General features: G+C 44.6%; 1 protein-coding gene across 1 annotated transcript; it reads left to right on the forward strand.

Moving 5' to 3' along the window:
* Positions 1-8,906: 8,906 nt before the first annotated feature.
* Positions 8,907-12,848, forward strand: RASSF10 (Ras association domain family member 10). The gene has a single exon (XM_048855191.2). The coding sequence runs from the start codon at positions 9,308-9,310 to the stop codon at positions 10,709-10,711; it is 1,404 nt and encodes a 467-aa protein (XP_048711148.1). The 5' UTR covers positions 8,907-9,307; the 3' UTR covers positions 10,712-12,848.
* The last annotated feature ends 2,473 nt before the right edge of the window (positions 12,849-15,321 follow it).

The following is a 15,321-nucleotide window of genomic DNA, read 5'->3' on the forward strand; positions in this document are numbered from 1 at the left end:
ATGACAAATTCTCGGCTGGGGGGGAGGATGTAAGCAGAGTCAGGATGAGCTCCACCCTGACATCTGGTAGTGAGGTGTGGCAAGTTGCGGAAAAGAACTTCAGGGGTCGATCTCATTTGCATAGGCACACCCACCCCACCTAGAATGAAGGCCATAGCTGCCCAAATGGTCACTTTGGCTGCTGTGGGATCCCCAGTGTCTCTGTTATTGGGGAAGGAAGAATAAATTGTTATTACCCTGATTATGGGAACTGTGCTTGGAACTGTACTTGGGGTGGTCTTTTGTTATGATGGAGGGACTCACCATCAACTAAGTAGCACTTGCTAGGCAAGGGTTATGGGTTCCAAAACTCTGTGAATTGAGAGAGACTGGGGACAAGTATTAATACTTGGTGGCATGGGCCCCTTGGTGAGGGCCTTACATGCTAATTGTACTTCCTTCTCTCTCCACTGTGGAATATCAGAGCTAATTTTGATTCCATTAGGAGTCTAGTTACAGGCTGCTGAGCTCACTTTGGGCTAATGGTGCACCAGCACGGAGGTTCCCCTACTACAAACTGAAGTCACTAAAGAGCTGAACTGACTAAGAGCTGAAATCACCGAGCGTTGTGTTAAGTAGTCGGGGAGCCTGAAGATATATTGTGGAGCAGTTTGTGGGACGGCTGGAGTGCCTTGTGGACAGGCTGGTGGAGCAGTTCATAGGACGGCGGGAGCTGCTTATGGGACGCGGAGCTGGTGGAGCGGAGCGGAGCCCTATGGAGCTGCGGGGCCGTCAGCTTCAGATCATGTAAGGTGCCCCTTACCTCTCTTCCCCCCCCCACCCCCTACCCCCTTGATCTCCAGCCAGGTTGGGAGGTAAAACTCTGCAGATAAACTTTCGAACTCTGGGGCTGCCCTGACCAGGGACAGAGACTTTTGGGTCATTGGACTTTTGGGACTTCGGGTGATTTCGGGTTGCTGGACTCAAGAACCAAAGGGAAAGGACACGACCCAATTTGCTTGGGGTGGGTTTTTGCTCATGGGTTGTGTTATGAATCCTGTTGGTGGCGTTTCCCCAACATAATGCCACATTGTTTCTCTCTGTTATTAAAAGGCTTTTTGCCACACTCAGACTCTGTGCTTGCGAGAGGGGAAGTATTGCCTCTTTGAGGGGCCCAGCGGGGATGGTATATATTTGTCCCAGGTCATTGGGTGGGGGCTCGAGCCGGTTTTGCATTGTGTTATTGGAAAGGATCCCCTAGATATTGAACCCGGCCCTTGTTGCTGCCAACTCTGATGGGCAGAAGGGTTACATATGTTTCATTGGACAAAAGAACGTCACTGAATCCAAAGAGATGCCCATATAGTATACTATACAAAGTAAAATATTGCTCAGACCTGTGAAATGTTGAAACATTGTCTTGTTTCATGTGAACTTCCAAATGAATGTGGCAATAGTATAGGATGATGAGAGGATACAACTCATCGCTATGGATAGAAATGTATATCATTAACTTCTCCTACTTAGACAATATATAATTAATATCAGGTTCTCTTTGTACCTGGAAGAACTGCATAACAAAAATGTACTGTATACAATATACCTGTGAGCACATGAGAGTTGGAACTACTTGCCAAAAACCTAGCCAAGGTTGATCTTGGGCCTCCTTCTTTGCTGCAGCAGCGATGTTCAGTAGCTGCATTATATTGCCAACATGAACACAACTTTTAGTTTTATGTCAGACTGACATGTTTCGAACTATCAACACTTCGGGCTCAGTCTGGCTCCCAGTGAAGTCAGTGACTCAAGTGGGAGCAGGAGCAGGTCCTTTATCTGTACTGTGGACAGAAATGGACTGAAGGGGTGGGTTTTTGCTTTTTTCCCATTCAGCGTCCATCGTCCAACTTAAGGCCTAAATCATCAGCGCCCTTCTGCAAATGTAAAATTGGCCTGCACACAAGGGCATTTGTATGAAATCAGCATCATCCTTTCCCCCTGAAATTTGCCTTGTCACCCTCAGAAACTGAAGAAATTTTATGAATACAAATGCTGTCATAGCATTATCTCACAGGGCCCCCATACAGTGCAAAGAGAGAGTTTAGCAACAGCCACTAGCTGCATTCTCTTACGGCTGAGGCCAGGAAGTCACTCTCTTTTCTCCCTACACTCTCTTTCATAGTGCCACTGATTCACTGCCAGTTTCCTCGTGTTTCCACCTCCATCTCTCAAATGGCCTTCTGAGACCACAATTCTTCTTCATTAATTAGAAGGGGATCAGGATCATCAGATGGAAATTGAGTTGAAAAAAATCTGGACAGTGTTTTGGCCCTAAAGTAGTTACATATTCCTGATATAAGCTATTTGAGTGAAACAATGTATTTGTGTTTGGGTAAATTCCTAAACAATGGAAAACCTACCACCAGACGAGCTTGAGACAAATTCCCTAAGGGTTAGGGACACATTTAATATAAGAGTTGATAGACTACAAGAGCTAAATAAACAGACATATTTGCAGAGTGCAGGACTCCTGTAGATGTGCCTGCCATTATTTCCCATTATTTGGCTCATTTTTTGGAACAATGAGGAATACTAAATGTGAAGAAAAGTGATGCAAGACAGAATGTGTAGGAAGTTGGGGAACTGTACCAGGAATCTTTGATGTACATTTATTTTGACTAGTACTGTAGTTGTACAGTAGATTGAATGTTTCATTCTTTGAAAATGACATAGTTATCATGTGGGCATGATTCTTATTTTCAACAGCTTTACACCTCTGACTTCCTGACAGTTACTTCTGATTAACATGTGTAAATGTGAAGAGACTAAAGCCCTGTATATCTGTCATGCAGATTATTGGGACAGGCATTTGCTTACTTGTTTAATTAGATATCTGTATTTACCTCTTCGTAAGTATAGATTTGTTAGTGCTTCATAAAGGAAAGGAAACGTGAAGTAAGTTTGATAGCGGGCTTTTATTTTTCCATAATATTTGTTAAAGGCCCAGGCCACCAAAATGGCTGCTCTGCACCCTAGATCCAAACATGCCCTGCCACGTCCAGTTTCAATAAAGGGGGTTTGTTTAATCTTTGTCATAAAGGAATAAACAACCGGAATGAAGTCTTAAGTCAATAGCTGGCCCCCAGGCTTCAGGACCACTCCTCCCAGAGGCCTCTGACACTCCAGCTCCTGGCAGCTTCCTAACCTCAGCCAGCTCTGCTCCCCCTTTGCTTCCCTGAGCCTCCCCTTGCTCCAGAGACTCACCACAGGAGTTAGCTCCACCCGTCTGTGGCCATTGCGATTCAGCGTGTCTCAGTCCTTCCTCCCAGCTCTTGGCCTGCCACAGTCCGTCCTCCCAGCCTCTTTAATTAGCTGTGGTAAGCTCACCTGCTCCAGTCCAGGGGTTCTGGGCTCAATCTAACCACAGAGATCAGCTACCTTGTGACAGTATGTAACTAAGATGGATGAGTGAGTTTTTGAGGACCTGGTCTTGTGGCTATGGCAGTGGCCTAGAAATCAGTAGAGCTTGGTTCTAGTCTTTGTTTTGTGACTAACCTGGTGTGTGACAATTGGGCAAGTCTTCAGGGCAGGGACTGTCTCTTACTAAGTGTGTGTATATGGTGCCTAGCACATTGAAACCTCCAGGCTCTACTGCAATATAAATATTAATAATTTTCCCTTAATGGAAGTCAACAAAGAGACATACATGCATTTTCAAAGAGTTGCACAAGAACTTGCCCATGCTGCCCCCATTGAGTTCAGTGGAAGGTAGTTCTGTCCCAGCATAACTGTTTGTAGTATGGGTGGAACGGGGTATGCATTAAATGAAGAATAACTGGGATAAAGGCATCAAAGAGGTTCAATCCAACATCAGTGCCCATTGTTCATACAGAGATCATCACAGCCTTCCCAAAAGGTATCACATAAGTGAATAAAAATGATTGATTACATTGAATTGCAATGATTATTTCCTTCATATATGTAAACTCAGTTAATTATAATTTACTAATATACAAATTGAATGAAGGAAACTGAAGGAAACACAGAAGTAGAAATATCTATCAAAAGTGCAAGTTCCTTGGATGGCTGCAACAGAAGTAATGAGTTAATATTCTCATTTTGAAACTGATTGGAAACAATTTCACCATTACCAAGGCAAGTCTAAAACTCAGTCTGTAAATTGTTTCAGCTAAAATCTATATACTCCTGTTGAGAGAGGTTGTTCAAGATTTTCATGACATGCATTCTAACTAGGGTAGCAGATGTTCATGGCACTACATGATTTGGTTATTGTGTTTTATGCTTTCAGGAATAAACAGGTATGAAAGAGAGAAGCATCTCTGAAAGAGTGATTTGTAAGTTCAAGTAGCCTCTTCACTATTCATATACCTATAAGCTCAGGCAAGCTCTCAAAGAATCTGTAATAGATCTTATTAATAGTCTAATTGTGTCATAGGACTGCATTAATGTTTGTCTCACAATCACAAAACAAGTGTAAGGGACCTATCGCTAAACTTTGTAAAATAAGATTAACAGGAATTCAGGGAGGGGAACAGAGCAAATAGCTGCTGTTCAAGAACACAACAAAGACTAACTTCACTGCCGTTATGGCTTGATGGAATATTGGTTGCAACCTGCCTTCACTTATCTAATTTATACTATATTCTTTTTCAGTAACAACAGCAAAACAATCCTATCTGAATATTAAGAGCAACTCTACCTGTGGGCGAGGGGAGGGTGTGTGATTTCATCTCCAAACATCTCATTTTACAGTTTAAACCTTTGTAAATAAGTTACATTCTTTATTTAGTTCTTAAAACATTCACGCACCAGCTACTCTGCTTTATGAACTGACAGGCAGTAAATGGATTTGAGGGTTTTGGCTCTGATTATTTAAGGTAAGTTCCTGCTGACACCATTTGCTTTTTGTTTCTTGAAAGTAGCAGAGCTGCAATTAATTTCTGGAAGCTCAATGGAAAAAGAAACCAACATTTTACTATCAGAAACACCTAAAATAAAAGTACAAGTCACACCACTATCGGCTGTTCTTATCATAAAAGAGTATTTGTCTGTTATTTTATGCCCTCTTGAAATATAAAGGAGAGAGAACATTTATATATAGTGACAGGTTATGGCCAATATATTGTCACAGTTGCCCTGCTTTGTCATACTTGTGGGGAAAGTAAAGCAACCACTTTTGCACATGCTAAATTGTAGCTTTGTCTTTAGATTGAGATTTCCAAAGGAGCCTAAGGGAGTTAGACAACCCACTCCCATTGCCTTTCCATGCTAGCAGCTAATAAGGCAAAATCAGTGAAAATAAACAAGGCCCCTCCAGTGCTATGGGTGGCATTTAGTGACATAATTTTACAGTTCAAAAGCAGAGCCTACTGTCACATGTGCATTGGTATGGTTTTATACAAAGTAATCTGATGGCTACCTGGGTTAGGGAACATTCTGTATGTGTGTTAGCTTTCAAAAGTAAGAAGGTTAAACAGTATGGAATGCTTCTTTTAGGATTTATAGGGGACTTGACATTACTGCTGGTGTGGGAGAGAACTATCTTCCCTACCCGTTGCATATAAGCATGTTACCTCCCTTTAGGCCTGACAACCTGCAGTCTGCAGGTGTTGGACTGTAAGATGAAGGAGGCTTCTTTGCCAAGGGGATGTCACAAACTAGCTTGTGTACTTCTGCCCTCTACTGGAATATAGAAGACTTACTTGTACATTCTTTTGTTTACTAAGTTTGCACCTTCATTTGAGCTGGACCTGTTATTTTAAAGCCAGTGCATCCTTGCAATATTTTTTTTTCTTGGCATGAGATGACAGAAGGAGAGAAGGACAAAATCAGGAAGGAAGGAGGGGCAGTCCAGTCTAGTGATTAAAGATAACTGGAAAACAAGAGACCTTGTCTCTGATCCCAGCTAGTATCTTGCTGTATAACCTTGGGCAAGTCCCTTAAGTTTTCTGTGCCCCAGTTTCTCTTTCTGTAAAACTGAGATAATAATGCTACCCCCTTTGTAAAATGCGTTGGAATCCTTGGTTGAAGTGCAATAAGGCTGCACGTGCTTCACTACTCCATGGAGACAGAATCTGCTGCAGAGCCCACCTGTTGGTGCAGAACTGTGCTGCAGAATTTTAACTTTCATTTAAAAAAAATTAAGCCTCTAGATTTTATGGGTTTGAAGAAAACAACTTTCCAAGTATAACTGATGCAGTGACATCTGCAGTCAGCCTGAAACAATGGTTCTGGAGTGTTAACTTTGAAATCTAATAGTGCAAATTCTAATGTCAACTACTTCACTACTGATCATTTAAATAGCCATCAAATGGGCTCATCCTGCAAATTCAAGCCCTTCCCCACACTTTGCCACGTGCCAAAACCCAGCTGTCCCCAAACAAACAACTTCAGTTCCTTCCTGATAGAAGCTGGCTTAGGGGACTCTCCAGTGGCACAGAGCCAACATGACAGCTCTGGGCCAACACTCAGTGCTGGGGGCATATTCCGGGGAAGATGGTACAGTGAGAGTGAAGCAATGCTTAGGCTATAGCTTTCAGAGGAACAGCCGTGTTAGTCTGTATTCGCAAAAAGAAAAGGAGTACTTGTGGCACCTTAGAGACTAACCAATTTATTTGAGCATGAGCTTTCGTGAGCTACAGCTCACAAAAGCTCATGCTCAAATAAATTGGTTAGTCTCTAAGGTGCCACAAGTACTCCTTTTCTTTTTAGGCTATAGCTGGCTGCCAGAATGAGGCCATAGACAGCCAGACTCAAGTTAGAGCAGCCTCTAATTAATCCTTTCTCTGTAATTTACACTTCCATGTACCAATTAGGTGTGTAGAACTCTGTGGCAAATTCACCCTGAGGGACTGCAGGGCATTGCTACTCCCTCTCAAGTTTTCCAGCAGGGTGATGATGGGAGCAGCTCTCTCCCTTTAGAGCTCTTTAGATGCTGTGTCAGCAGGAGCCTTTGAGGTGAGGAGCTGAAACTGCAGAATTCTTGGCCACATTCCCTCCTTGGTCAGCACCATCCAGTTTTGGGGCAGTGTTAGTTATCCCAGAGCTGCCTCAGAGATGCTGCCACTTTGTGCCATGGCAGCCTGGAGACTCTCTGCTGCTGGGATCCTCCTTCCTAACCCCCGATGCTAATCTAGCCCTAAGGCTGAAATTCACTAACGGTGCTTAGAGTAATCAGACTGTGTCTGGAACTTCATGAGAGTTGATATATACCCCTTCAACTCATGGATAGCACATGGCAAGGAAACACAGCCTCTCTGTGGCAGCCACTATCCCCCTTTAAAAAGGGGAATCCAAAGCGTTAGTATCCCTGTCACATGAAGATAACAGTAATCATTAGTCAGCAGATTATGACAGGGATATAAATTTGTGTTAGGGGGCTGGGCCCAGGAAAACACCGTTAAGTCTTTTACCATCGCTCCTGTGTTTTATGCCTTATTACAACACCCACCAGTCTCCTCAGTTTAGAGGAAAAAAATAAAGTGAGAATATGAGTGATTCTCATCTCCAGCAAAGTTGGAAACAGTGAACAAAGTGGTCTCAGCCCACTTCCTATTTGGACAGCAGTATGCATCATAAGAACCACCATCATACTTGGCAACCTTTGGAGTTTTAGCAGCAAGAAGACTGAACTAGACCATCATCTGTGAGGGTATTCCCTCCAGAGCAGATTAGAAAGAACATTTGCTGAGAAACTTTCTCAGCCACTGCCTGTGCTTAGCTTGGCTTGGCTGGATAAATGGAAGAGGTTAGTCTCCAGGACTGTTAATCCAGCATCTTTCACAAGCACTACATTCATTATTTTTTAAAAATGTAAGAATTGTGAGATCATGGTGGTTGGGCAAAACTAGAAGAGATATTATTTATAATGATGATTTAACTGACATTAAAGAAACAATCTTTTGCATCAAAATATGAACCAGGTCCACTTAAAATGCTCCCCATATGACATTTTTACCAACACTGGAAATTCACACATCAATCTTCAAAGTTAGGAGAATTTTCCCAATTTAACAATTAACTTTTTAGTCATTTAAAACATAATTGAGAAGTGCAACGTTCCCTGATTACTTGGCAATTCTAGAAATTGTTACACACATCACAACATGACAAAACAGATTTCATGACCATTTCTTCAATCTCATTTACTGCATTCCATACTAGAGCCCGCTCCCATTCCCATCAGAGTAAATGGCAAATTCCCATTAAACTCTGGCCTAGCTCGCATTTTAACAACACTCTGCACATTTCACTGTCCTTCGCACAGAGTACAAACATAAACTCTGCCTAATTATAGGCTGAAGGTTTATTGAAATCGTAGAAATCCTGGCCCTGGCTTTTTATGTTAAAGACCCAGTGTTTGCCCCAACCTCTCTAGTGTGTCGGGGTGGGGGGCGGGTGGGAGGACAGTCCTAGAAAGATCCCTTAAAGCAGTTCATTTAGACTCAAGCCTGGAGCTATTGATGAGAAAGACCCAGGGCCAAAGGGGCCACTTGTTCCCCCCTAAAATGATCTTCCAGGAGCCCCAAACTTTTGTCAGAAAGGCCAACACATACACAGTCTCTATCCTTTATAGACAGTATTTTGTTGTGCTTTAAAATGACACTAGCCCCCCAGAAATCCAAGATTCCCCCCGAGGTCTAACTAACCCCTGGATGGCTGTTTTGTTTTCCCCCCCTCCCCAGTAAGGGGAGCCTGGAAACGGCAGCGTTTGGCATACAAGGAAAGCTTCCCGCAAGCTGCCGCCTCGGCTTGTTTCCGAGCGCGCTGCCCGGAATACCTGCATGCTGGGGGCTCCGAAGGCGAGGGAAAGGTAGCGCGGCTCACCCCCGCCGCAGCTGCGGAGGGAGGAGGCCGTCACGTGGTGGGGGAGGAAAACCCGGCAGCCTGGGGAGGGCGGTAGCAGAGCGCGAGGAGGTGACCCGGCAGGCAGCGGGAGGAGCTGGAGCGCTGAGGTTGGCAGTTTCCCTGGGCTCCTCCTGGAGGGTTACAACGGCGCGGGGAAGCAAACGCACCGAGGCGGGGAGCTGGGCGCTGGGCGCTGAGCTGCCTCCTCTGCAGCTGAAGGCTCAGATCAGCCAGGGGGAGACTTTGCATCAGTTTAGCCGCACGTCCGGTGCAGGCGGGGGGCGCTGCGTGGAGACAGGGGGGTGACTAGCTGGGGGAGAGGAGTCCTTTCCAGCCATGCCCAGGCTGGGCGGCGGGGCGATGCAGACGGGACCTTGGCTCCGTACCCTACCGTGAAGGCTCCTATGGGGGATTTCCCGTCTGCTGGGAGGCGCAGCCCCGTGGCCAGGTGGCCCCGGCCCCGATGGAGCCGGAGGAGAGGAAGATCTCGGTGTGGCTCTGCCAGGAGGAGAAGTTGATCTCAGGCCTCTCCAGACGCACCACTTGCTCGGATGTGGTGCGGGTGCTGCTGGAGGACAACAGCCAGCGGCAGCAGCTGGCCGCCCTGCAGGAGTCCGGCGGGGGGATGCTCTCGGGGCCCCCCGAGTCCTACTGCATCGTGGAGAAGTGGAGGGGCTTCGAGAGGATCCTGCCCAACAAGACGAAGATCCTGAGGCTCTGGGCTGCCTGGGGGGACGAGCAGGAGAACGTCCGCTTCGTGCTGGTCCGCAGCGAGGCGTCCCTGCCCAACACGGGGCCCCGCAGCGCGGAGGCCAGGGTGGTGCTGAGCAAGGAGCGCCCCTGCCATGGCCTCGGGGCGGCCCGGGCCAGCCTGGTGCTCACGCAGGAGAAGCAGCGGCGGGTAGTGAGAAAAGCCTTCCGGAAACTGGCCAAGATCAACAAGAAGCGGCAGCAGCCGCTGGCCAAGGAGGCGTCCTCGGCGGAGAGGATGGAGACCCTGGTGCACCTGGTGCTGTCGCAGGACCACACCATCCGCCAGCAGATCCAGCGGCTCCGGGAGTTGGACCGGGAGATCGACAGGTACGAGGCTAAGGTCCACCTGGACCGCATGAAGCGGCACGGGGTGAACTACGTGCAGGACACCTACTTGGTGGGGGCCGGCGGCTGCGAGCTGGAGCCGGGCCGGGAGCTGGGGCCGGGGCCGGGGCCGGAGCCGGAGCCGGACGGGCAGCTGGAGGAGTACGCCAGGAAGTGCGAGGAGCTGCTGCAGCTGCAGGAGCAGTGGACGCGGCAGGAGGAGCTGCTGGAGCACCTGGCCGGCGAGATCCAGGAGGAGCTGAACGAGCGCTGGATGAAGCGGCGCCGGGAGGAGCTGGCCGCGGCCAAGGGCTCCAGCTCCAGCCTGTCCGAGCCCGACTGCAACACCACGGAGCTGAGCGGCGGCGCCGGCGGCGAGCTCCTTGTGGAGCAGGAGCGCGTGAAGACCCAGCTGAGCACCAGCCTCTACATCGGGCTCCGGCTGAGCACGGACTTGGAGGCGATCAAAACGGACCTGGATTACACGCAGCGCGCCCGCGAGGACAAGGAGCGGGAGCTGCAGCGCCTGGTCGAGACGCTGAACACGCTGGACTTCGCGGACACCCAGACGGCAGCTCAGATCCTCCTCCCCGAGGAGCGCGCTCCCGGCGGCCCGGCCTTACACGAGGCTGGGCTGGGGGCTCCCGTGGGCAGCTCAGACGCCTGGGAGGGCCAGGCCAGGGGGCGGTGCAAGGACTGCGAGGAGAACGATGAGGACTCGGATACAGGACTCAGCTCCATGCACAGCCAGGACTCTGACTCTGTCCCAGTCTGTGAATCGCTAATATAGCTGCCTCCTTCCTTAAGTAAAATAAGCTCAGGGACCCACCGGGAAATACAAACTTGTGCTTCCTCCTCAGCACTCTTAGAATACAACTATCTGTTTTCATATCCGCCAGAAGAGATCCTAGAGTGGACTCCTGTGATATATTTCCATTAGAACAAAAACGTGTGGGTTTTTTTGGTTGTTGTTGTGGGTGGTCTGTCCTTTTGGGGGAGGAGGGGGACCACTTTAAAATCCAGATGCCAGTTAGTGCCATCTTATGGTAATTTATTCAAACTGATGACCAGTTATCTGGGGATAACATAAGCTAATGGTAAACTACACAGTTGAAGAATTAAACGGATTAAACCATACAATTTTGATTCTACAGACAGACTATAACTACATTTTGCTGCCTAGCGACTGTTGGAAAAGAGGTTTGTTGTCCTAGGTACTGTAAGGAAAGAGTTGGGTTGGGGGGGGGGGGAACTTACACTGTAAAATGCACTCATAAAAAGGAAATACACCGAATCTAAATTTATGTGGCTTAAGTTTAAACTTGTTAAAACTAGTCGTCACCAGACACCTTTTAGTCTGTTTCCTCACTACTTTCATCTTTTAGAAAAAAACACGTTTGCATTTCATTCAGTATTGGAATTACCTTTTTCCTAAATTCCTGCCTTTTATTTCGCCTCAAAGGTGTTCTTGAGTGGAACCCTTAATCCTATATTGCTCCAAAGCAAATACAGTCCAGTATAGATTTCTTTGCATAGTCTGTTTGATGGAATGCTGGAACATATATTCTCTAGTTGAAACAAAAATTCAGCACCTTTATATTTCCTCAGTGTTGCAAGCCAACTGTTATGCTACAGTATTTGCCACTTAAGAATTCAGTAGGTTCCTCTTAGACAAAAATAAAAAAAAATATTGAAAGTACAGAACTTTCAGAACTGGGTGATTGAAAAATTAGCAAACAGGACATCTGTCAGTATGTTTGACATGGATGCCAGTTTGTCCTAATCTATAAACTTTTGAAATATATTGTACTATTTTTTTGCCATAAAAAGTGATAATAAATAATTAAACTAAGAACTGAACAAACTAAACAAATATAAATTAGCATGAAGTATCAGCACTCAGCTGTGGATGATGCATGTTCCCATGCATAGATAATAGCACGTTTGTTAACAGATAATTTAAGAGAAGTTGTAAATATCAATGTTCACTAGATTAATTTAAAACAGTAATTAACACAGCCCTGTCTCTTCAAATATATTTTCTTTATCAGGTTAGTTGATGGTCTGCTGAGTTTAGTAATGGATAAAAAGTACTGCATCAGCTTAAACTACCATTTCTAATATGCAGTTCAATTCAGGCTAGCTCAGAATCTGGAGATCTGATGTCCAAGGTATAACTCAGCTTGCTACAGTACAGCTGGGTGAAATAATTTAATCTGTTATTCCAGTGAAAAGGTACAATATCAGGTGTAACATGTATTTCAGTTAACTGGACCACCAAATTTTTCCTTTGCAGCTTAACCAATGTCTGGTATACTTTTACAATAACGAGTATTATTTGTGTTGAGACACAATGTTTTGTGTATGAGAGAAGTGTCACTATAATCTGTTTAATGGTAAAAGATCAGAGAATGTTCAGTAAGGTCTGATTGACAACACAACATTTTAGAAAAACTCTGACAACAGGTTATCTATGAACATTTGCTTGTAAGTTATAAGAAAGTACAAAGATAGATGTGTCATGGACCAGGATCCTCAGTCTGTGTACGTTTGTGTAGTCCAATGAACTCAGCAGAACTACACTGATTTACAAGCAGCTGATACGGGGGGGAGGGTGTTTTCCAAAGAGAAGTGTTGCTCTTTAACAGTATTACCATTGGGAATCATACTGAACAGCAGAAAAATAGATACAGCAGTAAATCAATTTAAAAATAAACTAGTAATATAGATGTAAGTAAAAAAGCTCTAAAATGTCCATTAATGCCATTATTATTGATAAATTATACTGAAATAAGTGGTCTTCATAACATTTTTTGAAGTCTGATTATAAAATTATGGTTTTTGTATTTTAGGTGGGCTTGGAAAATATTTGCATACCTGTTTAAAGCCTAATAAAATACTAGAAGATGAAATAAGAAAAACGAAAAGGAGTACTTGTTAGAGACTAACAAATTTATTTGAGCATAAGCTTTCATGAGTGTCCCCAGATTGCAATTTGATCAATTTCTCCATTGCCTTGCATCTTGGGAGTCATTTATCCCAGTGCAAAGTGCGTGGTAAGATTTTTATCCTCACTCTGTATGGAGTAAACAATTCTACAAAGTAAAAGGAAATGGGGAATCAGACCCATCATGTCTAACATAAATAGACTGAGTTTGGAGAGGTTTGGAAATGCTCACAAATGTACATGAAGGATCTAGCCCACTTTCAGTTCAAAGAATTTTTATGAAACTAGATCTGAGGATTTTAATGGAGGTGGGGGTCAAGTCAAGAGTAGGGACTATGTGATTTTGCTGTATTGTTTTTACCATTGCAGATGAAATTGAGCAAGTGACTACAGACTGCCTCTCCAGTGTGTGGCTGATGTAAGCAGTAAACTTCTCCAGTGAGTGTCAAGTACCTTTACGCAAGTTCTCCCATTAGCCATACCAAGCAAATAAAAAGGAAACCACATTATAGAAATAAGTTGCAACAGGCCTTGAATTATTATGCGATTGATACTCACTTCAGGTATGTTGTGAGCAGGAGGCCAAAGCAGCAAAGACAGGAAATTCAAAGTCGTGCATTGAGGAGCAAATTCTGCCTATTTTTCCTGGATCTGGAGGGCCCTTTCTGCAGCAGAATTATTTCAGTTTCAGTGCACAGGGGGATACTATTCCAGAAGCCTGTGCAATCTGCACCAGAGGCATCTCAGCACACAGGGGTCATTGGAGGAACTTTAAGGCTGATGGGTCTGGATTCCCCTGTAGGGACTGGGATGTTATTGCTGTAGATGGCACTGCAGTCCTGAAGTTACGGTAGGGGCTGTAGAGATTTGCCCATGCATGCATATATTGGAATGTTCTTACATCTAAAAAAGACCACAAACATCTGCTTGATAGTGTTTAAACCATGGTATATGCAGTTGAATTGATTTCAGTTTCTATCTCTATTTGCAATTTGTATTTATGCGTATTTGCAGTTCTTTGTCTTAGAACACTATTCAAAAGTTAGTAGGAAAGAGGAAATTACTGTTTGCGCTGGATCAGGGCGCTTTTCCCTTCCCATCCTCTTTTGTGCTTGTGCATCCTCCACTGGCTACTAAAGACAAATGATGACGATGTATGGATTTGAGTGGAATTTGGCCCTAAGTGCTCAGCCAGATCACTGAATGTTGATCAAGTGTCAGTAATATAGAAGAGTATCATTCTACCACTTGCTGCCTACATTATGAGAACAGAGCCTATAGGTAAGCAGCAGGAAAAACTGCATTTATTACTACATATTGACAAAGAAGTGATAGTTTTTTTACCTCTACAAACTCCATAATCTACCGGAAAGCTCTAGATTCTGACACTTATCACTTTAGTTTTTTGTATACCATTCTCTAGAATCCCATTTTCCGTGTTCTTCCTCCCATGTTCATCTTACATGGAAGCATCAGAAGCAAGATTAAATGAAAATCTAACTCCATTAAGAACTCTGCTTTAGCTACCTCCGTTTATAGCACTGCATGGCTCCAAATAGTAAAAGTTCTTATACGCTTCTCCAAAGAACTGTTTGGGGCCAAGGCCAGCTGGCCTTTCTCAGGCAAAATGTCTTTGGAAGTCAATGGGAGTCTTGCCTGAGAGAAGACTGCAGAATCAGGCCCCAAATCTGTCATCAATTTGAAGATAAGAGGCCCTGATTTAGATCACTGGTTAGCTGGTGTCACTCCACTGACTTGAATGAAATAGCACTCCCTTACATAAAATTTGAGTTGAGTAGTTTGGCTTTTAACCTTGACCTAGTTTCAGAAATCCACTACTATCAACATCATCAGAAAATGAACAAGAACTTCATGTCAAATGCAATACATTGGTAACAGTTATTTCATGTTGTGGACCTGTCAGTTTGAATACTGTAAACTAGCTGCTTTGTAGAGTTCTCTTTGAGGCCTTAATGGCAGAGAGATAATTCTTAATACAAAATGAATAACCTATTAACTATTGCACCTTGTATTACGGTAGCACTTACAAGTCCCAGCCACAGAGTCCCATTGTGCTAGGCAATGTATAGACTTACTGTAAGGCTCCCATCCCAAATAACTTGCAATCTTAGTTTAAAACAAGACATAAGAGGTGGTTGAATGCGTAGGAGTGAAACAGGATAGGGTAACAGTAATGCAAGCATGTTTGTTCATAGACTGGCTGCATGCACAATGTATTTTCATGATTCATTTTTAAAACAAACTGTACCATTGTCTGGAGAGAGGTATAAGGCAAAAGTTCTTTCCAGGTATGTACTTCAGGTATGTATTCTTTTCTTTATTTGAACTGAGCTGGGAATATAATTCAGTCCACCAAAGCAGCAGCCCAGGCTGTGAAATGAAAGAACAGGTCTGGTGAGCTATGCCAGTTACCAAGTAAAATACAAGCCTTT

Source organism: Caretta caretta, chromosome 6, assembly GCF_965140235.1.
Source record: "Caretta caretta isolate rCarCar2 chromosome 6, rCarCar1.hap1, whole genome shotgun sequence".
Classification (NCBI taxonomy): Eukaryota; Metazoa; Chordata; order Testudines; family Cheloniidae; genus Caretta; species Caretta caretta.